Genomic DNA, 25,632 nt, shown 5'->3' on the forward strand with positions numbered 1-25,632 from the left:
GAGGGTAGAGTCACATGGGGTAACCTCCTCGTGGTCGTGATTAGTGGTTCTCGCTCTCAATGGGGCGTGTGGTAAGTTGTGTGTGGATCGTGGAGAGTAGCATGAGTCTCCACATGCTGTGAGTCTCCGCGGTGTCATGCACAACGAGTCACGTGATAAGATGCACGGATTGACGGTCTCAGAAGCGGAGGCAACTGAGACTTGTCCTCCGCCACCCGGATTGAGGTGAGTAACCGCACCACCATGAGGACCTACTAAGTAGTGGGAATTGGGCATTCCAAATTGGGAGAAAAGGGGATCAAATTTAAAATATACAAAAAAATAATAATAACATGTAAAATAAAGTCATAAGAGGTGTGTGGTTACCTTTAGAAATGTGTTTAATGAAGGAATTTGTTCCTCTGGAGACGCCACTGATAAATGCACCTGGCCCGCGAGTCAAACCCTCGTACGGCAACCGGAAGAAATCTGACACTCCGTTACCGATGCTGCGCACAAGACTCGCCGGACTGCCGAGAATCTCCAGAGAGCCAACAACCCAACCTACACACACAAACACACATCACAAACAGATTCAGAAGTTCTAACTGTACTGTGTGTGTTTGTGTGTGTGACTGTGAAACACTCACCTGCCCTGAAGAGTGCGCCGGCGGCGTAATGCATGGCGAGCGTGTGCACGAGCTGTCGCGGTGTGGTGCAGATGGGGCCGCGTTCAAACAGCGAGAATGACAGTGGCGTGTGATCGGATGCGATGTACAGTTTGAGTGATGCGTGGATGCTGACCAGCAGGTCAACGGGTTCAATCAGCAACTTCTGCAGCTGCAACGGCTGCACCAGAGCATGTGTGAACTGCACAACCTCCGCCGGAACGCTAAGCTCCGGCCCTACACATCGGCTCCGCCCACCGTCCTCACTCAGAGTGCATTCTGGGATGTAGGTGTGAAATAGTGTTTTCAAGTAATAAATGAACGTGTCCTCCAGATAAACGCGTGCAGGTTTGATGCGGAACGTGAGTTGGTCGAGCCGGCCATCACGGGAGACGGTGACCGTTAGTGACAGGAAACACGCGTCATAGAACCGCTGCAGGTGTTGTGGCGCGAGCGTGAGGTCAGATTCTCCAGCGTCCATCTGCGGCTCCGCACATACGATCACAGGGAAGTGGAAGCTGGCGCGGTTGTACAGCTGATTGTCGAGCTGCAGACGGCCACAGTAAACCTGCAGTGTGTGAACAGGCGGTGCAGCCGTGTCACATGACGACGGGTCGCAGGACGGCAGCTGCAGTAGCAGTTTAGAAACAGTGAGTCGCAGCAGCTCCACTGAACTGCACGAGCTGGTGATGTCATCACAGAGCGCCACACTCGCCTCATTCAAGAGAATCCTGAATGACAGCATGTGATTGAACAGCCTGTCAGAAACACACACATATATACAGTTAAGAGAGGAAACACTGCCCTCTGCTTGAATTACACAGCAATTTCACACTGAACAGAGATTCATTACGGGAAAGAGCGACTGTGTGTGTGTTTTACCCATGCTGTGTGATCATCTCTTCTGCGCTGCTCTCTGCTGCGAGTGTGATCGTGATGGTGCCACTCTGGTGAAACACATCAACGTACAAACAGCCGAAACCAGGCAAAAACACAACCTACAAAAACAAAATTAATCTGTAAAACATACTGGAACATTCAGAACTGAAAACTTCCTCTCCAGACCATAAAGAGAAATTATTAAAAACAAATGTGCAAAAATTACTTATTCTGAAATCCCTGAATTTCTCACATTAGAAACCCGAAAACATGATCATCCATATTAACAGTGTATGATGCTTATATGAGATGATCAGAAACTCTGCTCAGAAAATTAAGTGTTAGTGGACCCCAAGGAGAAAAATGATCAAAAATGTAAAATCCGGGGGGTCTGGGTATCTTAGTGAGTATTGACGCTGACTATCACACCTGGAGTCGTGAGTTTGAATCCAGGGTGTGCTGAGTGACTCCAGCCAGGTCTCCTAAGCAACCAAATTGGCCCGGTTGCTAGGGAGGGTAGAGTCACATGGGGTAACCTCCTCGTGGTCGTGATTAGTGGTTCTCGCTCTCAATGGGGCGTGTGGTAAGTTGTGTGTGGATTATGGAGAGTAGCATGAGCCTCCACATGCTGTGAGTCTCCGCGGCGTAGGAGACACCTATCAGACTGACAGTGACCGCGAGCGACAGTCATTATAAAGTGTGTGTTTCACTGATGCAGTTACACTGTAACATACGAAACCTGTCAAGAAATTTTACTGGTCCTATTTTACTCCCAATTCAAAAGAAACAAATAAGAAATTATATTTTGCATCTAGAAATGAAGCCTATTTTAAGTCATTTAGGACTTTTTACATTGTGACATTATTTTCATTACAATTAAGCACATTTTACTCCCCAATTCTCATTACTGTAATGTGAAGAAAAGATGGTCATAATGATATTCTCAACACAACAACAAAAAACCTACTTAAATTGTAAAGTATTAATATGTCATCATAGTTTTCTCTAGGTACTGTCTTTCATTTTCGCTTATTTTAATTTTATAAATCGTACATCATCATAATTTTGACTGTAATAGTGAGTTACGGTACTGAGAACCATAATAAAAAACAATGGAAATAGTAAAAGTTAAACATCCGGACATGTTAGGGAAATGCAAAAAATCTATGAGGTCCTGAACGTAGGCTTAATTTTCTTTATGCAAAATATAATTTCATATTTTGTTGTATTGATTTGGGATTAAATTTGACCAGGACATTTTCTTGACATGTTTCATTACACAATTAATCAGTTTAACATCAACTTCCCTGTTATTTTGTGGTAAATGTGGAAATGATGAAATCAACGACATCATCAACACACGTCCCTGTAGATCTACAGCTCATCGTGACACAATAACTGCATTAAATTAATATTTCACACAGAAATTCTCTCATTTACTCGCCCTTATTCCGTCTCAAATGTGTAATTTTCTTTCTTCTGAGAAACACAAATGAAGATAATTTGATGGAAATATCAGATGTTTATCCATTCAATGCAAGTCAATGGAGTCCAACACTTACGAGCTCTATAAAGGCCTCATAAATGTAATCCATAGACTTGAGTGGTTTAATCCATGTCTAATGAAGTGGTACCATCAGTTTTTTGAGTGAGAAACAGACAAAAATGTAACTCCTCCTGCTATAAACCTTTACATCTGCTCTTGGAACTGTCACTTGGATTGGCCATAAAATACTGCAACTTCACCGCTTGAATGAGAAGAGTTTGCACTCGACTTTGTGAGTGTTTTGGTATTCTGTGGCCGACTTCAACACCTTCCAGTTAACACGTCCTTCAACTTGTTCGCCACTGCAGCTTGCTAACAAGTTGCTGGGATAATTTATTATAACCCTTATGACAAGCATTGCTAGGGGACTCGCTGAGAAAAAAGCTTTTCTCTTTTGAGTTCTTGGCAGAGACCCGGCTAGTTCTGTGGCCGTTTCAGCTTGCTGTTCGCTACGCAGGAGAGGTTGTGTTGTCTACATTTACACTCGATGCATTTAAGTACAATAGCATATAATGCACGTTGCAAAATGCCGAATGTGTGCGAGAACGATATTAAGAGGAAAGACTCGCATCATGTTTGTGCTTCATGTCTCGGACTGGAGCACGCACATGTGGCGCTGCAGGACCTGGTTTCGATACCGGACTGCTACCACTTAAATTTTAAAACTTTTCAGAAATTATGCAAGTCAATCCAGCTGAACTTTGAGATGTCTGATTGTTCGGGACCGACCCACTCCTTTTGGATCTGGTGATGTGGGAAAAGGATGAGGCAGCTGAATGGGCAACGCAACTGACCTCACATCTCAATCCTCCTTATGCCAAGCAGGATGAGTCCTCCAAGTAGGACAGCAATGACACAGAGGACGACGATGAGAACGGCGAGGACCCCATCCCCAGTGCTCAGCCTGCCACTCAGAAGGACCCGTTAACAACCGGTGATCTATTAGTCACAGTTTGCGCAGCTAAACGCATGTGTGTCGAATGGCCTGTTGCTCCCCCACTACAGGCTGGCAACCGGCTGGATGGGAACTTTCATTGTCCACCAAAACAATCAGCATTTCAGGACTGATGTGACAGAGAGGTGGGGTAAACCTTTTTCTGCACGAGTGCCAGTTGTAGGGTCTCATGTGTTTTGGAGTACAGAGGATGCTGCGAACAGAGGCTTTTTGGTCTCTAGTTGCTTATTTGACCCCTGAGACTAATTTGGGGTTAAATTCAACACCTCAAATGCCCCACAGAGCCAAGGGTCTTGGTCCAGCTTCTTGAAAAAAATCTACAAAACCCAAGCGCAAGTAGTTAGAGCTCCATTTCTCTGTGAGTTGCATAAGTGGCTGAGTTGCAAGCTAACATGGGCACCGCATTTGAGGAGGTTTAGCCGGTTAAGAACTTGTGGACCGAAATCCACACTGCTATGGACTTTATCATAAGGATGACAAGATGTTACAACCAAACGGTGGATCAAGCCATGTACCTGACAGTGGCAGCTCATTGACATCTAAAGCTTAACCTCTCCAAAATGGTGGATATAAGAACCTATTGCAGGTCCTTGACACTCCTGTGTCTTCAGAGGGACTTTTCAGCACATCAGTGGCAGTTATGCAAGCACAATGTGAGTCAAAGCAGAAGGAAAATGAGGTAGCTGTCTTTTGCCCCACCAAACAAACACCGGCACCAGCAACTGTTCCTTATTTCCACTGCTGTGCACAGTGTTTCGCCTCCTAAACACCCTCAGCCTACAGCCCGTTCATCCAAGCATGCTCACAGCACTGCTGCCCCACAATGAGGTGAGGAGACCTCATCCTCCAGCACCGGCGAGACCTCAGGGACGCAATCACCCCTTAAAGAAGTAGTGTTAGAATTGTCATTGCCCTGTTTTCAAGGTTCAGAGAAATGCCCACAATGTGTTCTCACTGCCCCGGGGCAGTCAGTTCTGTGTTCATTTCACACAAGCACTCTAACATGCACAAAAATAATAAGGCTAAGAGCTCTGTTCAAACACTGCCCCAGTTAATGTTTGCACAATAAACTTTGAAACAAAAGTGTTAAAAAAATAAATAATCCAATTCAAAACAATTGAGAACTCCATGCTCCTATGTCAAAGGGGCATTTTCAGTGCCCTTCCAGATGGGAGAGGAACAATAATGTTTGTTCCCTTGCCTGTTGTTTCATTGCAGCTCATATCAGGTAATCATCTAAATATGAAATAATAAAAAAATCCATAAATGTCCACAAGAGGGTGCACAGAGACCGTGTTTTGCTTTCACAGTAGAGACGCTCTCTCACTCACTCCTGAAGTGGTACACTTGCATAACCTGCCCGTGGGTGCTTGCGATTGCTCCTTTAAGGGGCTGATAATTATTTCATATTTAGATGATTACCTGATATGTGCTGCAATGAAGCAACAGGCAAGGGAACAAACATTATTGTTCCTCTCCCATCTGCAATCTTTGGGGTTTATTATCAGTCATCAGAAAAGTGTCTTTACTTAGACTCAGAGTATAGATTTCCTGGGGCTCACTCTGAACTCAGTGACTTCCAAAGGAACAGTTTCGGAAGGAATGTCAAGAGAATTTCACAAACGCCTCTTGTGTTTTCATCCCAAAGCGGAAGTGTGCTTTGGTTTGTGCCTGTGTCTGCTCAGACTGATGCCGTTATTCCATTGAGGTTTATTTATGAAAAACATTTAGAGATGGCTAAATTCTTTGAACCTGAAAGCAAAACAGGGAGCGTCCCAATTTCTTATGTGTGGAGGGATCCAGCCTTGTTAGCCAGGGGTGTTGAGATGAGTGATTACGACTCGCAAGGTCATCATGACAGATGCATCGCTCCCCTGGTTGGGGGGCTATAGATACAGTCAGCAATGCATCATACATGGGGGCATGGTTTAGCATGGGGGAAATCAATTCCCCGTTACCATAGTTACTTAAGCAATATCACACTCACAATCGTGCTATATGGCCCTATATCAGCACTGGTGTGATTCGCCGCAGGTTGAGTGCCGTAAGTAATCACAGCATGCTGATATAGGGACATATAGCACGATTGTGGTGTGATATTGCTTATAAACAATAGTTCAATGAACAAGTAAATTTAAAAAAATTAGGAAAAACTGAGTACGGTCATAAAAACACATTTGTGCATGGAACTACTTTCTTACATGACGGATCAGAATCTGCCATTGCTGGTTCAAACCAAATGATGCATCCAAACCTCTCAAAAACTTCACTTCAGAACTACTAGTATCACAGCTTGGGCTGTCTCTAACATGTTATTGGAGAAACAAGGATGTGTGTGTATGTGTGTGTGTGTGTGTGTGTGTGTGTGTGAGAGAGAGAGAGAGATATAGAGCGTGTGCAATCACTTGTTGATGATGCTGTAGTGTGTTAGTCAGCTTTCCGAAGATAATGTCATTTTGGTGAAATGTATCCTATTTTCTCAGTGTAAAAATAGCTGTCCAAGCGGGGGTATTTCTCCCTATTTCGCGGTAGCCGGTGTGCAAGAGTCTTTCACTATAGAAACCGCAATCTCCTCCGCCATTTTGTCCTCTTCAATGTGGAAACTCCAGTAAGAGGTAAGCGCCTTGAGTTTGTGTATTTAATCAGTCTGTTGTGTCTCTTAGTTGTGATGAGCCGTAATGCTGAAATTGTTCATTTAAAGCCGTTTAAAGCTATTTCCTAGCTTTAACAGTGTAGTAGTAATACCAGCGATCACAGAGTGCTGATGAATGAAAACACTGACTGACACTGACTCAATTCACATCACCAACTGGCTCATATTACACACATAAATGGTCTTTTGCCTCCACCTGCTGGCTAAAATATGTAATGTCACAAAATTAAAGGTAAAGAGACAGATATAGCTCTTAACACATCTGCACTGCTCTTACACTTTAGTTTAGAACGGCAGGAACACAAGCGGAGTGATACACACAGTGAAGCATCCGAGTGCTGATGTTCTGAGACATCAGTTCTCATGGAACGTCTCTTCCAATCAGATTTGAGGACCGGAACTAACTGTTGTATATTCATTTATATCCGATAAATTTTGCTATTTTAAAAACTTGACGAAAAGCTGCTATGTAGTGTTTTGCACTTTAGACAAAGCCAAATATTTCAACCGCCAAATGTATTTGTTGGTTTGGCTTCTATATTTGCCGGTTAGAGCGATAAAAATCAGTTCTGGGTTTTTTGGCTTTGTCTGAAGTGCAAAACACTACACAGCAGCTTTTTGTCAAGTTTTTTTGTTGTTAAAATAGCCAAATCTATTGGATATTTCTCCCCATTTTTTACATAGGAATAAATAAGTAACTATGGTAATGGGGCTTTGCTTTCCCCCACGAGTGGGCGGGGCCTCCTTGCAGACTGTATCTGTACTGGAGGGAAGGGCCGTGAGTGGCAGGTGGTCAGCCCTTTGGAGTCAGTACCATCTAAAGTTTCTGGAGTTACGGGGCTGCCGTAGATGTGTTTGCATTACACGAAAATGTGGAGTGCGAGCTGTTCTTCTCAATCCGCGACCGAGACGCGTCCTTGGGGATAGATGTGCTGGCTCACCAGAAGCAGAATGTACTACTTTATGCATTCTCTCCTGTACACTTGATCCCTCACACACTAGAGAGAGTGTGCAAACAGGGATTAACCATCATATTGGTGGCCTCGTGGTGGCACAATCAGCCTTAGCTGGAGGGGGAACCCTGGCACCAGAGACCTCCTATCGCAAGCAAGAAGGCCGATATTTCACTCAGACCCAGCCGTTTGTAATATATGAGCCTATTTCCTGAAAGGAATACACTGGGTGAGGTAGGTTTACCTCAAAATGTTACTGAATCCATTCAAATAGCTAGGGCTTTGTCCACTAGATCCTTATCTGGGCCTAAGTGGAATGTGTTTGATTCTTGGTGTAACTGATGTAATATTATTCATTCTAGTGTTCCACTGTGGACATCTTAACATTTTTGCAAGAACTGTTTGAGAAAGGCCAAGCATATTCCACACTGAAGGTTTAGCTGTTGGCGATATCACTCTGTTATGTGGGCTTTGATGGGGTATTGCCGGGGGCACATCCATTTGCGTGTCACTTTTTAATGGGGTTCAGCCGGACTCCTAAATCAGTGTTTCCATAATGAGACTTGACTGTTGTTATAAATTCTTTGTGTGAGGCACCATTCAAGCCACTGCATGAGGTGGATTTAAAGATCTTGTCTTAAAAGTCAGCTCTCTTACTTGCGCTAGCGTCAGTGAAGCACACTGCAGAGCTTCATCGGCTGTTGGTGCATCCGTCATGTATGGATTTCAGTGCTAACGGCTCAGAAGTCACTTTCCGTTTTTAAGGCCTATTGCATATTCGTCTTTTCGGTAGTTGTCATTCTGTCCACCTCCTTTCTCATTGGCAGAATGTCAGATATTGAATGCTCGTTGCCTTGCACATTTATATTGACAGAATTTGGGATTTTAGACATTGTCAACCGAGCCAGTTAAGGGCCAGTTAAGGGCCGTGCGGTGCTTTATACAAGCAACGCCTTTTGCACTGGATAGTCGGGGCTATTACTTGTGCATATCTTTGTGCAGGAACTCATTCTCCTGGGCTTTATTTAAGGGTATTTCTGTTGAGGATATCTGCACAGCTACTAGTTGGGCCTCTTCTTACACTTTTGTCAAGTATTACAGGCGTGATGTGACCGCACCCAGGGTGGCTCATGCTGTTCTAGGGGCAGAAAGTTCAATTTTGGGGATGAATGAGTGAATGTATATAATGTTTTAGTTGGTATTGCAGGCCATATTTAAAACATCTCCCATAGAGTGGTCTGTGTCGAAATGACTTGACCGAAAGGGAATGTTTGGTTACCTAGTGTAACCTTGGTTCTCTGAAGGAAAGGAGTGAGACAGAGACCAAATTCATCTTTCAGAGCTGAATAATTCTGAAGTGGAATTGAGCTGCTGCCAGATTTTATTCAGGAGGGCGGGGCTCCCGAAACCAGCAGCCAATTTCTGCTGCCTAAATGCAAGCAGGGTTGAATAATAACAAAGAAATTAATTTCTGTGCTGCAAACTCCATTTCTTTGTGAAAACAGACCTCTTGCATTCCAGAGAGTGCCGACAGTGATCTTTAAGCCTATTAACTGAGGTGTCTGTGTATCAGACAACTTAAATACAGGGGGGTTAAAACTGGTCTGCTTATTGGTCAGTTTAAATGTATCTGGTCTGTTTGTGGTCACATGGTCAAGGAGAGGATAAAACAAGATTGTAACTTGTGCTCTGGACTCTTTTCCTCTTCCTCTCTTTTTCTATCTTCCATTGTCTCTCACTCAGGCACTATGCATACTGGTTTCATCTACATATTTATTCCTAATTTGTAACAATTACTAAATTGGGACCATCTGATGTAACCTTGTAAGATGTCACTGTTTTTAAACATTTCCTTTTTAATCTACAGTATGTCTAGTTTAATTTCACTGCGTCACTAATATTAAGATTAAACATTTAAGTGCTATTTATTGAATTACAATGAGGTCATAGTTCTAAACAATGCTCTCCAATATTTTTAGCTATTCTAACTGCACTTATTTCCATCATTGTTAGCAGTAGCAGAAGGTGGTACCACTGTAGTTGAAAAACCCACCTTACAGGCGTTTAAGAAGGATTCAAGAGCAGTCACGCGAGGGCCCAACTCCCATATAATGGTCTGTCTCACTCCTTTCCTTCAGAGAACCGAGGTTACACTAGGTAACTGGACGATTACCTTTATGTTCTTTTTTGGAGATTGACAGTTTTTGATCCCTTTGACTTGCATTGTATGGATATAAACACATCATATGTCCATTAAATATCCTCTTGTGTTCTACAGAAGAAAAAAATTCACACGAGTTTGAGATGGTATAAGGATGAGTAAATGATGAGTGAATTATCCTTTTTGGGGGAACAATTTATTTTACACACTCCAAAAGTTGAGCTAAAGTCAGTTGAGTGAGTTGTGCAGTCGTGCGTTTGTTTCAGTTGTGTACCTGTGTTCCAGGGCTGTTGATATCAATGGCATCGGTCCAGCTCAGTGCAGTGGGCGTGGTCATGAGGTCAGTGGGCGTGTCTGTGGGGCTGGTGGGTGTGTCAGGTACAGCACGCAGCAGCAGGGTGGGCAGTGTCTCTTTCTGTTTACACTCGGGGAAGTTTGAGATGTGATAATAAAGCTCATGATGAACAGACGAGAGAGATGGCAACAACCTGCAGAACACCTCACTCCTCACACACTCTACACACACACACACACACACACACACACTGAACATTATAATTGGATATGATGTTGGAATGATTTTGCTTGAAGTGTGTGTGTGTGTGTGTGTGTACAGGTTTGGCTAAACAAGTGAAGGCCACGTTTTTGAAAAGAGACAAGTGAGACATTTTAAGTGGTCCTCACTGATGGCAAACTCCGAAGAAAACGGCGTAAGAGAAGAGCAGATAAACAGAAGCAGTGATTAGAGCAGACATGAGACGTTTGTCTTTGTTGTCTTACAGAGATCATATTTCACGTGCTTTTGAAATTCATTTGAACTTTAATCCTGTGGCAACAAAATAATGAAAAACTCCTGAGAATGAGAGCTTTTGTTTGATGTGACTTGACTTCACTTGACAATCTTTTATTCATATTTCTATATAATTACCACATGGTGGCGCTCACATGTGACACTGAGGTTTCAGGTCTTATCTTGTTACTTTATGTAACATTAATGCAAATGTGACAGAGTTTTGTGAAAAGTTCAGACTAAGCTTTGAAATGGTACCACATACTGTATGACTATTCATGTATCCAAGGACATTATAAATATGTGTAAATTTATTATACACCTGGCCCGATCTAGAGCGATTAAAACTCATAAATCAACCAGATCATGTTTTATTTTAAATCTACTAAGGTCAACAGGTTTGTGAGAGAAACCACTGTTTCCATGAGAAGTCTAATGTACTTTCAGAAGTGTTGTTAGTGTGTGTGTGTGTGTGTTACCTCTGATGTTCTCCTTCAGTAAGAGGTTCATGGGGCAGCGATTGTGTATCAGCATTCGTGGACACAGATCTTCACTCACCGTCACATACATGATGCCTGAATGATCCTGACAGGTCACAACCAGAGCCCTGAAAATACACACACACACACACACACACATACAGCTGAATCACTTACTGACCACAGAATCCACCCAACCCTCCACCCACACGACACGCCCGTTTGTCATTCATTAAGAGCAGACACGACTGTCATGAGCAACATTTTCAAGAGGATCTTATTGAGCAAGTTAAATTGTCGACATGTCTATAGTTTGTTATTTGAATAACAGTAGCTTTCACACATATAGCCTTTTCTGGAAAAATAACGTTTTTTCTGTTTAGAGGTCATGTGTGAACAGGACCCACTGGGAAACACCAATAAAACTGAATGAGAAGTTTCAACATCACTAATAAAGTTTTTGTTTTGATGCTGCGTGAACAGAGCCGTATGATGAACAGTTTGAGCGTGTGAGAGGTCAGGATGCGCTGACATAATAAGTATGCTTTGGGCCAATCACAACATTCTGATGGAGATGATGCAATTACTCTGTGCCTTTTCACATGTAAACATTACTGCATCTCTGCCTTCAAGTGCTAGCGATGCATTTTGTTCCCTTCAGATCATCAGTTCCATTTACAGCCGCTGAATCTCCAGCAACTGCATAAATGTAAACATTTACCAGACAGATTAAAACGGACCGTGTACTTTCATATACAAGCAAGTCAAACCCCGCCATGTCTACAATTCCGACAAATGACATCACAGAGTTTAACGCCATTTTGGTGCTGATGTGTAAATTGTAGCAAAACAGATAAAAGTTGGAAAGCCATTACATGTGTGAAGAGTAGATGTGGTCCATTTACCAGAAAAGACAATCTGGCAATTGTCCTGCAATTTAATGGGTTTCATGCATGAAAGGGACAAATAACACATCCAGTTTAATGGCACAGACATTTGAGGGTAACTCTGTCGCCCCCTTCAGTTCTGAGTGCTACACACTTCTGTTGGTCAGACATTCACGTCTGTGTTTGTATAGCTGTCCTGCGTGTTTCTGGTCTGTGTGTGTTGTTGTCGCACCTCGTGTTGAAGGGGTGTTTGTCGTCAGGTTCCACAGAAACAGAAACACTCTGACGGGGAAGATCAGGTCGCACGAGGGCAGGGAGACTCCATTGTGAACTTTGACCCTCACAGCTCAACAGCAACTGCTTCGATGACAGTGTCATGTCCAGGTCTGATGACTGACCATCACACGGGACATCCCAGCATGCCACTGAACAGCACACCTGATCACCAGCCTCACCCGCAGGACCCAGAGTGAACACCGACGACTCAGAGACCTCATACACCTGACAGACAGACAGACAGACAGACAGACAGACATTTGAAAGTATCAGACATGCTGCAGCTGAAAATGGGGTTAATCTCATGAAATCTGTCAGGAAATGATATTTTGCTTCAATAAAAATGAAGCCTATTTTAAGGAGCATTGCCATTTTTTGCATTGTGACATTTTTAATTAAACACATTGTCACAATATTTGTTCTCTGCATTTAATTTATGCTGATTTAAAAAACAAACAAAACAATGTATTACAGTTTTAAGAATCTAATAAGAATCAGTGAGAATAATGAGTTACAAACAGACTGAAAAGTAAAATGTCCAAACACTTTACTGTATTGAGAATTTGGGGGGAAATGTGCATGCAAACAATGCATCTTTGGTGTGTGTGTTTGTGTACCTGGTCAGCTGTGGTGTTTGTGTGTTGTTGAATCACAGCTTTGTATCTGATGATGTTTGTTGTGTTGTTCACCAGAACGGTTTTATCCATAATCTGTAAAACCTGAATCCCGTATGTCACTGAAGACGACAAACACAACTGACACAGCTGACAGACAGACACACACAGAGAGAGAGAGAGAGAGACATTTTAGTTACTGATTTCAGTGAACACACACACACAAACAGCTGCACAAACACACACACACACCTTCAGTTTTCCAGGCAGCGTTCCGAGTGTGATGTCAGTGTGTATGTATCCTTCTTCATCCAGCATCAGTACATCAGCTCCGCCCCCCTCCGGCCACCGCGGCGACGACACCTCATGGACCAATCGCACGGCAGGAGACTTGTGCACTGTGTTAGTGTGCGGCCAATAAATGCCGATCTGAAACGCGTCCTGTCACACACACACAGAGCATGTTTATCATCTGTATTCACACTATTCTTGTGTGTTTGATTAGACTGTTAGAAGTGTTGCATTAGTCTGATATATTTACATGGATTTGACCATGTCTGCTGTGCTCAGTATGGGAATATTCAGTGTGCATGATGGAAAACCCAAATAATCTACAACATTTGTCAAAGTGTGTACTGTAGTATACAACAAAGCACACTCCCACAATGCAATGCTCTTGCCTTGACCTTCCTTTTCCAGTGTGATGAACAAAGTTATTTAATTTACTATATTTAATCAGATTGACAAAAGAATATGCAGCATGACGAGGTCACATGACCACAGTGCATCATCAGTAAGTAGTAGCGTTCTGAACAGAGTGAATAATCACCTTGAAGTTTGGTGGTATGATGGTTTTTCCGGCTGGTATCTGTGCGATGATGCTCTCAGCTTCAAACAGCCACACATCCCAGTGTGAATGATTCACCAGTATCGCCCACGGCAACAGCTCCACCAACAGGGTGTTGAGACCGGATCGCCACGCACTCAAACGCACCTGCATCGGACTGTCCCACTGAGCAACCGACTCCACCGCACACCTGACACAATCAACACAATTACTCTGGGAATTACAAGGAATTGAACAGTTCTGCTTCTGATTGCTCTTAACGGTTCCAGCAATGATTTATTGCCTTCAGCATCATGTTACCATGGATGAAATCATTTCAGCGGAGCAGATTCATTCAGGAGGTTGAGCTGTGTGTTTTGCTGTGTAGATCCATAATACAAGTCTCATACGAGGTTTTAAATAATACATTTCTTCTACTCTGTGATTGATGTAATTCTGCTGTCTACTATTTATTCTGGAATCGGACTACACGGGTCACGCTGTGTTTCGTGCTGCTGATTTAATAGTGGTGTTGCATTGCCGCTGAATGGATGCCCAGAAAACACTGTCAGAGTATTTCAGCACGGTGTCCCGTCCATACTAGTGCATAAATCCAAGTTCGAAAACCGTTAATGGAACCGCAAGTCACAGAAATCATTTGGTTACTGTAAAGTGATTTAGAAAGTCATATCTTTTCAAAATCCTTTCCATTTGTCACAGTACACACTGGACATTTAAATAAACTCAATCTGATCTTTTCCAGCTGTATTTACACATTATAACCATCAACATCAAAGTGAAAATAACATTTAAAACAAATTCATAAATAAATACCATTAATTAGTAAAATACCTGGTTTGGAAAAGTGATCAGCCCCCTAAGAGTAACCATTATAAACTTTCTCAGGTGCAACCAATCACCTTTCAGATCACACAGCTGGCTGTTTGCACCCACCTGACATCAGTTGTAGTGGTTTTGATTACTTCAGAATAAAACCGGCTGTTTCATGAGCCGTTACTAGTAGTGCATGGCAATGAATTCAAGAACTCATGGTTGGAAAGGTGCTTTCAAAAGGGCTCTGGGATAAATTTGTGGGAAGGCACAGGTTAGGAGAAGGGTACAAACAGATTTCAAAGGCTTTAACTATGCCTCTGAGAACCGTTCAGAGCAATATTAAGAAGTGGAAAGTGCAGGGCACCACCAAATCCTTGCCTAGATCATTCTGTCCCTCCAAACTGGATGACCGTGCCGGGAGGATATTGATCAGGGAAGCTATCAAGAGGCCAAAGGCAACATTGAAAGTTTTACAAGTCCTTATGGCTGAGATTGATCGGTCTGTGCATATGACAACAATCTCCCACGCTTTACACAGAGCTGGCATGTATGGCAGGGTGGCAAGAAAGAAGCCTTTTCTGAAAAAGTGCCACACTACGTCACGTTTGCAATTTGCGAACAAAATAAATACTTGGGAGGATTCTGATGCCATATGGAAAAAGGTTTTATGGTCAGATGAGACAAAAATGTAACAAAAACGTTACTTTTTGTAACGTGCGACTTCAAGCACTATATTTGGAGAAAACCAAACACAGTACACATCCCAGAACATACCATACCTACTGTGAAGCATGGCACTGGCAACATTATGTTGTGGGGGTGTTTCTCTTCAGCAAGGACTGTGCAATTGGTCTGGATTGAAGGGAGAATGGATGCTGCCATTTACAGTGCATCCGGAAAGTATTCACAGCGCTTCACTTTTTCCACATTTTGTTATGTTACAGCCGTATTCCAAAATGGATTAAATTCATTAATTTCCTCAAAATTCTACAAACAATACCCCATAATGACAACGTGAAAGAAGTTTGTTTGAAATCTTTGCAAATTCACATGTGATTGCTTGTGAAACAGTCACAATATGATTCAAGCTTTGCAAAGGAACTGAAAGATGTGGCAATTAAACACTACCGGACACGTGAGTAAATGGTTTTATTCACCAATGTTTCAAATGTCATGAGTGAACAGTGAAATATGTTGTGTGTACATTATGTGTTAACTCTGAAATGTATTTTTATAAATTATAATGTCAAGTTTGTTCAGTTTCTTTCGACTGAGTTTAAAATATGGCTGTATTTGAGGGACTGCACGATGTTAGCCAATCAGAACAGTGGGCGTTTACACTGAAGTCTTAAAGGGCCAGAGAGCTTAAAACCGAGCATTTCAGATAAAAAAAAAAAACAAACTTTACTGACATTATAAGTGGACCTCAGGGAAGATAATAAAATGATAAACAAAAGAGTATGTCATGACCCCTTTAAAGCAGCAGTATTTTCTATCTCTAACAGTCACATGATTACACTCTCTTTGAATCATTAGGAATAATGGCATGTAAACTTATCTAACAGTAAATCAAGGGAACATGATAATTCATCCTTACATTTAATTAGGTGAGAAGTTATGACATGTTACTGTGTGTGTGTGTACCTGTGTGTGTGTGTGCTGGTGTAGGGCCAGTGTGGAGTGCTGGTCGTCTTCTCTCCGTAGAAATGTTCTAGAATAGTGTTCTGGTTCTGTTTGAGTTCTGGAGCCGCTCTGTTGATGATCTGTCTAATAACAGCAGTGGAGACCGGAACCGCACAGTCACACACCTCCTCCTCCTCACTGAAACACATCAACACATGATCAGATGAACGCTCAGGGTTTACCTGGTTAGTGTGGGTAGTTAGTTCATTATATCTGCTGGTTGATGTTAAACAGCATCTTTCTCCACTGACAGACACTGAAAGAGCAGCCGTGGATTCTGATGAAAGCAACATATAAATGTTCTTAAATGAAAGTTCAGGAGGAGATTTCTCGTCTAATCTGCCAATCAAACTGCAGGATGCAGAGTTTATAAGCCGCCGCTTACCTCACTCTAGTGACTGTCTTTCCGGCATCCCTCCGCCTCCCCATCTTCTAACAGTTCCTGCCCTATATCCATATATTAAGAATTCTCGCTTGAGTCTCACCTCTTCCTCGAAATCCATATAAACATCCGCATTAACTGTAAATGCATTGTTCTCTTTTTACTCTTACTCAAGTAAATTTCAAATGAATTTTTTTTACTTCGTTACAATGGGCAACGTTCCTTTCCTTACATTACTGGTTTTAATTAAATAAGTCTTAATAAATGCATAATCTGAGAGATTTCTGAATGGGACTTTTACGACAGTGGGAGTTTTAAGTTGTGCTTTTTCACTCATGATGCGTTCATCACAGCAGCAGCAAGAGCGCCAAACAAACACTTTCTTTAGTCACGCAATGCCTTCATTTTACCCCAAGACAAGCGCATATTTCAAGATTCGAATTGTTAAGAAAACTCGTTGTAGTGAGTGTTGGTGATTGTGATAACATGAGCTTGTCTGTGTTGTGGTGATGGTCATTTTCAGGGTGATTATGAAACTATGGGCTCTTATGACCTGTAAATGTATTGTGCTCTGCTGATCGTGTGTGTGCGTGACTAACACTTTCTACACTGAAAATACTGTACCTGAAATAAGAATCCATTCAGGACTTTAAAACACTGTGTCCATTAATAAAAGCATGATCTTGCTTCTTTTTATTCTGCATTATATATATGACTGGGACTGTGCAATATTGCTCATGTTTTTCACCGTAATAATTACTAGAAACTTTTAATTGACAGATTTGTCCAAATCTAACAAGCATCCTTAAAGTGACAGTTCAGCCATAAATTAATGTTCTGTCATCATTTCCCCGTCCTCATGTTGTTCCAAACTGGTGGGACTTTCTGTATTTTGTGGAGCCTAAAATATGTTAGAGAGAATATCAGACACTGACAGTCTCAGTCACCATTCCCTTTTAAAACATGCAGTGAAAGTAAATGGTGACTGAGGATAACATTCTGTCTGACATTTGGATCTAAATCTTTCATCATTCACAATATTTGTAACAAGTATATAAAAAAATCACTATATGGAAACATTCCCCATCAGCACATACTTTGTCTCCAACCTTATATCTTGTGTATAATAATAAACCTCATCTGGACAGATATATAAATATACACACACAAACCCTTCAGCTGGTGAATACATAGGTAAATACTTAAATATAGAGCATTTTAACGGAGTTAAAGGCATCTTTACACCTGCTCTGATCCACCTCAGCACAGAGTATCAAAGGAAGTTCTTCAACTTTATTGTTGTTATGATAGAGCTTATTTTTCATCATTTAGTTTCATATTTAAAAGTATAACTTCATATTTTCATTTGTTTCATGTATCTGTTTTAATAATTTGATATTTAAAACATTATGTATGCAGTTGTTATTGCTGTGTAAATGCCACTTTAGATGCAGCTTCTGTGCCACCTTTGCAGTGTAAAGATGGCTCAAGTCTCCACCATTTCAAAATAAGAGTCCCCAGTGTGTTTCAGGCTTGTTTTAATTGAAAAGTCCCCCTTTATGCAGCAAATCTTCATTTTTTTCTGGTTATTATTGGGTTGCACAAACTGCATCTGGGATTTTCCTCATTTTGGACTCTTGTAGCTTCTATTTCTGTGCCCGTCACAGTAATGAAAGACTAAGACATTTGTAAACATTCTGTGAATTGATCTTAAAAACTATCAGCCAATTATCAGCCTTTTCCACCACCTCAGTTATTGCTATCAGTACCTGGCCTGAAACGTGAGGTGGTGTGTCAGATCTGCTTCTACGTTCAGTAGCACCTCCTGGTGTCCGCGGCCGTCAATGAGCTGCATGTCTCTGTGACCCAAACTCCGCTTCTCCACGTGAACCAGAACCGGATCGGGCAGATGACTCCACATGATGAACAGAGGACTGAACACAACCTGAACACACACACACAGAGAGAGAGAGTAAAACATTCAAACACTGATGAGTGTGTAGGTTTATCTAGCCAAAACTTGTCTTTGTTGTGAATTCCTTTGTTTTGATCTATTTGTTATCTAATATTTGATACATTCCATATTGAGAAGTGTTTTATATAAATCATGTGTTTAGGACAAAATCAAATACTATCACTTCATGCAAAAGTTTAAAGTACTCACCGCTCTTTGCTGCAGGTGTGTGTTTGTGTCCAGCAGTATCAGTGTGCACCAAACATGCAGCAGTGATCCATTAGAGCACGGCACCTGCACGCACACACACACACGCACACTTAATTCATTTTATCTTTGGAATTTATTTCTTCTTTATCAATTCACTGATATTTTATTTCTAATTTAACATTGACTTATTTAGCACTGCTGTGACCATACAAATGTGCAGTTCTTGTCATGCCAATATAACACACTAAAGTGAAAGTCTGATTTTACAGTTTCAAAGATTGTGACATTTTCATGATCACTTCATTTCAGATCTTAAATGATCACACTCTGTGACCCATAATTCCCCTCTCATGTCATCTGTGACTCACCTGCACCACACAGCTGTTGTTGGTTTTGTCGTCATGTTTCAAACACACGTCCTGAGACCATTCCTCATCTCCACACGCTCGCACACACACGTCAGTGAGTTCTGCGTCCTCCAGAACAAATGACGGCAGTTTACTGTCGGGCTCGAGACGCGTCACTCGCTCACGCTGCATCAGCTGACTTTCCTGACCGCTAGAATGATGAACGACACGCAGCTCGATAGATTGACTGAGAAAACTGCAGAACACCTGTCGACCGCAGATGATCACCTGACACACAGAAAGAGAGAGACATGTGTGTTACACACCTCACCATGTATCCTTTCTATCACGCTGCTGCTCTAATTGGTCAGAATACTGATTGTTTTCACTCTTCTGCTGACAAATTTGGCATGACAATTACACAATCATGTATTTGTGTCTTCTATCAATCATTTCATGAATCTGAAGGACACTTTATATCAGGAGAGCACTAGGTGTTTGTGCTATCTGTATTTAAAATAAATCACACTTGCTTTGATTTATTGTTATCTAATGCAATGACATTCACATTTCAAGTGTGTGTGTGTGTGTGTGTGTGTGTGTGTGTGTAGTACTTGTTTCTGGACTCCGTTGAGTTGTTTGACTCTGATGATGAGAGACGCTGTCTGTCCTTTATGTTGGATTGTTCGCAGTAGAGTCCCAACATCATCGACACTGAAAGGCTCCGCCCACCTCCAGTTACCCCACCCCTCCATACAGATGTGCAGCAGCTGAGACACACACACATACAGAGGTTTAGTCCAGGTGTGTGTGTGTGTGTTTGGCAGAGAGACGCTGTAGTACTGACATCTGTCTGGCAGAACTTCAACATCTCAAAATAACAATCAAACTTCATGTCATAAATATCATCAATCAAACAGAGACAAACACAGCACAGGAAATCACACAATAACACACATTTACAGTGTAACAGAAGAGCAAAAACATGTTTATGACCGAGACAAAGCAGAAGTTGAGTTTTCAGCACTCCAGCACACAGAACAGAACTGAAACAGAATTCAGGCCTCGTCCACACTAACACACGTTCATCAGAAAACACACTGATTTGACTGTTTATGTCTCTCATTCTCACTAGAACGGCGTTTTCCTGCACCAAAAACAGAGCGTTTGGAAAATGCTCTCCATAACGGCACACTTTGGAAAAAGATGACGTTAGGAATCTTAAATAAGAGTTTTCAAATGAAAATGGATTAATGTGGACGCAGCTGCAGATATCTGCCAGACACTTTTATCCAAAGAGTCTTACAAATGAGGAATATGACCAATCTGTCACACAAAAGTGCACAATATCTGCAGCATCACACAATTCAGAATACATGACTAACTTAACACGTCAAACAACTCACTTCATCACACTGTTCTTCTATTCAAATGAAGAGTTTTATAATAATTAGTACATTTAATACAACTCAATTAGCCCATATTTAAGACCATTCATAAATACACAGGAAGTATCACAGATTATAGGCAGTGCAGAATATTCTGTGTTAAGAACAAGTGAAAAGACTCTGTAATTGTGTTCTCTTTCTTTTTTTTATCCCCTTTTCTCCCAATGTTGGAATGCCCAATTCCCACTACTTAGTAGGTCCTTGTGGTGGTGCGGTTACTCACCTCAATCCGGGTGGTGGAGGACAAGTCTCAGTTTCCTCCGCTTCTGAGACCGTCAATCCGCGCATCTTATCACGTGACTCGTTGTGCATGACACCGCGGAGACTCACAGCATGTGGAGGCTCATGCTACTCTCCACGATCCACACACAACTTACCACACGCCCCATTGAGAGCGAGAACCACTAATCACGACCACGAGGAGGTTACCCCATGTGACTCTACCCTCCCTAGCAACCGGGCCAATTTGGTTGCTTAGGAGACCTGTCTGGAGTCACTCAGCACACTCTGGATTCAAACTCGGGACTCCAGGTGTGATAGTCAGCGTCAATACTCGCTGAGATACCCAGACCTCTTGCAATTGTTTTCTTAATATAGTTAGTCTAACTCACCCTCACATGTGATATCCATGATGCCTCCACGGCATATCTTTGGCATTTACCGGACCTCAGTTGAGAGCAGGGTACGAAACAAATTTTTTTTGATCCGGTTTTATCTGCCACTGCGGATTTTACAGCCACCATTATCCGATTCATATGTACAAGTATACACTTACTGAGCACTTTATTATGAACACTATGGTCCTAATAAAGTGCCCGATGTGTTCTTCTGCTGAGGTTGCACTAGAAAAAATATTTATTTAGTTGTAAAATTTCCGTCATGGTCTATTTTTATCCGTCATACTTCCTTTAATTTTATTATTACTACATTCAGGAGGCGCAGCATCCATTATAATGGCACATACATGACTATGGATAGGATTAATAATAGATTTGACTCTGCAAAAGGGTGAAAGTAACTACCCGTCAATCAACCGCTGCGCTAAAACAAGATTTTTAAACTTTACCGGTACGTGCGTCTTTTAAATTAACGTCCTTGTTACAACTTTTATTTCCTCTAGATAGTCAAGTTTGATTGTCTTCTCGGCGCTCCGCCAAAGGCCCACGAGGAGCCAATCCGAGGACCTCACTAACCCATCCAATCGGCAGTAGCGACGGGCCGTGTGTACAAAGGGCAGGGACTTAATCAACGCAAGCTTATGACCCGCACTTACTGGGAATTCCACACTGATGGGAAATAGTTGTAACCCCGGACATTTAAGGGCATCACAGACCTGTTATTGCTCTCTCGCGTGGCTGAACGGCACTTGTCCCTCTAAGATGTTGGACGCCGAACACACAGGGCCGTGTAATTATTTAGCATGCCGGAGTCTCGATCGTTATCGAAATTAACCAGACAAATCGCTCCAACTAAGAATGCCATGCACCACCACCCACAGAATCGAGAAAGACCTATCAATCTGTCAATCAATTCCATGTCCAGGCTGGGTGAGGTTTCCCGTGTTGAGTCAAATTAAGCCACAGGCTCAACTCCTGGTGGTGCCCTTCCATCAGTTCCTTTAAGTTTCAGCTTTGCAGGGGGGTCTGGGTATCTCAGCGAGTAAAGACGCTGACTATCACACCTGGAGTTGTGAGTTTGAATCCAGCGCGTGCTGAGTGACTCCAGCCAGGTCTCCTAAGCAACCAAACTGGCCCGGTTGCTAGGGAGGGAAGGATAATGTTTGCACTTAGATTAAATGCAAGTAATTGGCAGAAATGATGCACCGCTTTAATTTTGTTACTATACTTTTTTGTGCTTTATTATAATAAAGTGACACACTGATCATGCAGCAACACGCTAACGTAATGACTGATATATGCAGTCAATTATACAGACCGCTCCTCAAAATCTGAACGCAACTGGTCAAAAGAGACACATAGTACCACGTGTTAATGGTGATGATGCCTGTTAATAAGCATCTTAATACCAGGCAATAAACAGGGCGCAGACACACACACACACACACACACACACACGCAGACACAAACACGTGCACACACACACACACACATGCAGACACACACACATTCAGACAAACACACACTAGGCAATAAACAGGGCGCAGACACATAAACACACACACATGCAGACACACACACAAACACGCAGACACACACACACACACACACACGTAGACTCACAAACACGTGCGTGCGCGCCTGCAGCAGGAGTGTATGTGAGAGAGACAGTGAAGTCAAAACTGATGCACTAGGTGAAAAAAAAATTTCTTATTTTTTTTAACTGTAAAAATGACGGACAGCATTTAAAATTTCCAGCAATTTTTCCAAAAAAAAAAAAAAAAATCAGTAAATGACGGAGAATTTTTGGTTAGCGTAACCCCTGGTTGTAGCCCATCCGCCTCAAGGTTCAACTTGTTCTGCATTCTGAGATGATATTCTGCTCACTACAATTGTACAGAGGAGTTATCATCCAATTCAAATGTGGTCTATTACTGCTCAGGTGATTAAAAGCAAACTTGCTGCATGGTACATGTACAGATTCAGTGAATATAAAGACAGACAGAGACAGACAGACACTAGCAGAGGAAGACAGGTTGTGTGGTCACAGAAATGTGTGTGTGTAAATATTCATGTTGATTGAAGGTTTGGCACATGTGCTCTGGTTTCTAATAAAAGTGTCCATGAAAGTTAACTTTTGGGTGAGTTTCAGGCCAGAGTGAGGTCACATTTACACCGGTAAGCTTTACTGAAATGTGCTGAACATTTACCCGAACTGTAAAGTAAAACAAATTAGCGTGCGGGTCAGAGCGTGCAGTGACCCGGGTCAGACCCCGTTTGAAGACGGATTTCATTACAAAAACATGTCCAATCAAAGGCTGAAGTCAATTTGAGCAGATCTTCCTTGTCTTGAGCGCAATGACATCATTTCTCAGATCTCAGAGCAGTATTAGTCATCAGGAAGCAGCAGTGGGTGTAAACAGCACAGCGAGCACCTCAACCCCATTTATTTTTACAACACCACATTTTCTAACGCCTGTGGCCGAATCTGACCTCCGGGGAGAAGCCAAAACTTCAGATGAGACCACCGCACATGTTTGAGTTCAGCCGCGAGCCAAACGGCACGACCGCAGGGAGAACATGTCGAGCGGCCCACGAGCTGCGACACAAACGTCCTGCTGCTCCACATCCACACGAGTGACACCCGGTTCGGCCCGGTTCTGACCTGCACAGAGATTGGTGGTGTGTCTCTGGAACAGCAACAACTCAAACTAAAACATCTCATGTTCTCACACAGAAACGTGTTCTGATCTTTGGATTTCACATTAATGTTTTTGTTGAAATACTGGATCACATCAAACTTTTGCCCAAATCTTTTCTTCAATGAATCCAAGATCTTCGCATGTGCTGCGTTACCATGGAAACCAACACAAACACGCAGCTCCCACTCATGCCAAACATCATGAGTCCCTCGAGCCAGCGGCCGTAACTTAAACTGGAACTCTGGGAAATTCTGGATGTGTGATGCAGCTATAATTACGATGGGCCGTCAGGGGCCACAAATGTTGTTTTGCACAACTGCACGTTCACAACAGTGACTCGCCACGCATGACTTCATCATGCCAGAGGGAGTTTGTTTCTAGGTCCAAACAGCAAGCGTGTGAAAGAGATTTCTATCAGCACAGAGAAACGCACAAGGACGTGCTAAAAACATGCAACTTATTCTTTATCTGTGTGTGAGTGGTTTTACTGGGGAGGAGATCTCTGTAAGAGTGTCATTATGACCATTAACTGTGAGAGAACATCTGTGTGTGTGTGTGTTTTCAGGGTTTGGCAGCAGCTACTGTGAAGACCCCCCCAGAGGAACAGACAGGAAGCTGAATGTCTGCCCAAATTCCATCGAGATTGGTGCTAATGATCTCCATACTGAACGCACCCCAGACAGCGCCCATCGGCCTGAAGTCATCCACATGCCACACGAGTCCCAGCGGAGATACGATGCGGAGCGAGCGAACACCCCCCCAGCTCCACCGCAGTGCACAGTGGGAAAAAGAGCGCAGTAACTCAAAAACAGAGAACGACAGAAAGATAATAAAAACCAGCCGTCAGAGATGACACAGAACCGAGTGAATGCGTCGCAGGACAAAAGCAGCAGACGTTGCACCATCGACTCCAGTCCTGCAGGATCAGGGTTCAAACCCGCAGCCATGCAGACGACATCAGCACGTCAATGAGGCGGTCAGACAGACTGGACAAACACACTCAGACTCCCGAACCACAAGACCACCATACACAATGCTGACCCATCTGAGATGAACCGCAGAGAGGACGACATGTAGGACAGCGCTAGAGACTGTGGCCGCAGTGAGACAGACAGACAGACAGACGGGGCTGTTGTGGTCAGTCCCAGAGTAAAGTGTTCAGACTGCGGCTTTGGCCACAGGAAACTCTTCACAAGCTCCATGTGACGCAGCTCGAATTACAGTACATCAGCACACACACATCATGATCATAAAGGAAAAACCCAGAAACAAGTCCAGTGCTGTGTGTGTGTGTGTTATACAGCACACTAGCTGCCATTCATGTCAAAGCATTACCTCACACACAGCGGTGCATTAACAGTGTGTGTGTGTGTGTGTGTGTGTGTGTGTGTGTGTGTGTGTGTGTGCAGCAGGTGTTGAACTATTTACAGTCATCTGCTACTGTTAAAACACACAAGGAGGAATTCAGCAGCACACACACCATTTACAAGCTCACAAACAACCATTGACACACAGACAGGTATATCTCACCTGAGGTGATTTGTGGGTTCTCCAGCTGTACTGGTGACTCTGGTTACTGTGTAACAGGATGTTTTCATCTGTGTCAACCTGACCGAAGCGCAGAACTTCCTGTGTGTCGTTACAGATGATGAAATGAGTGAAAATGACCTCCTCAGCGTCCAGCACACCGTTCTGAAACACACACAAAATATCCATCACAACAGAACAACACGAGTTGAGTTTCATTCTTGATGTGTCTGTTCATATGAACTCCAGGATGAAAACTGTT

General features: G+C 42.6%; 1 protein-coding gene across 4 annotated transcripts in view; it reads right to left on the minus strand.

The window, feature by feature from the left end:
• LOC127453075 (intermembrane lipid transfer protein VPS13B-like) overlaps positions 1-25,632 on the minus strand; it is a 194,830-nt gene that overhangs the window by 6,522 nt on the left and 162,676 nt on the right. For all 4 annotated transcript variants that reach the window (XM_051719104.1, XM_051719103.1, XM_051719102.1 and 1 more), the window contains exons 43-57: positions 25,374-25,535; positions 19,691-19,846; positions 19,098-19,364; positions 18,730-18,813; positions 18,335-18,510; positions 16,145-16,321; positions 13,670-13,877; positions 13,093-13,281; positions 12,844-12,990; positions 12,183-12,451; positions 11,064-11,191; positions 10,069-10,310; positions 1,530-1,645; positions 630-1,405; positions 367-543 (exon numbers count right to left, since the gene is read on the minus strand). In XM_051719104.1, coding sequence (XP_051575064.1) covers positions 367-543; positions 630-1,405; positions 1,530-1,645; positions 10,069-10,310; positions 11,064-11,191; positions 12,183-12,451; positions 12,844-12,990; positions 13,093-13,281; positions 13,670-13,877; positions 16,145-16,321; positions 18,335-18,510; positions 18,730-18,813; positions 19,098-19,364; positions 19,691-19,846; positions 25,374-25,535 — 3,274 coding nt within the window. The remainder of the gene's footprint in view (positions 1-366; positions 544-629; positions 1,406-1,529; positions 1,646-10,068; positions 10,311-11,063; positions 11,192-12,182; positions 12,452-12,843; positions 12,991-13,092; positions 13,282-13,669; positions 13,878-16,144; positions 16,322-18,334; positions 18,511-18,729; positions 18,814-19,097; positions 19,365-19,690; positions 19,847-25,373; positions 25,536-25,632) is intronic.

Source organism: Myxocyprinus asiaticus, chromosome 15, assembly GCF_019703515.2.
Source record: "Myxocyprinus asiaticus isolate MX2 ecotype Aquarium Trade chromosome 15, UBuf_Myxa_2, whole genome shotgun sequence".
Taxonomy (NCBI): domain Eukaryota; kingdom Metazoa; phylum Chordata; class Actinopteri; order Cypriniformes; family Catostomidae; genus Myxocyprinus; species Myxocyprinus asiaticus.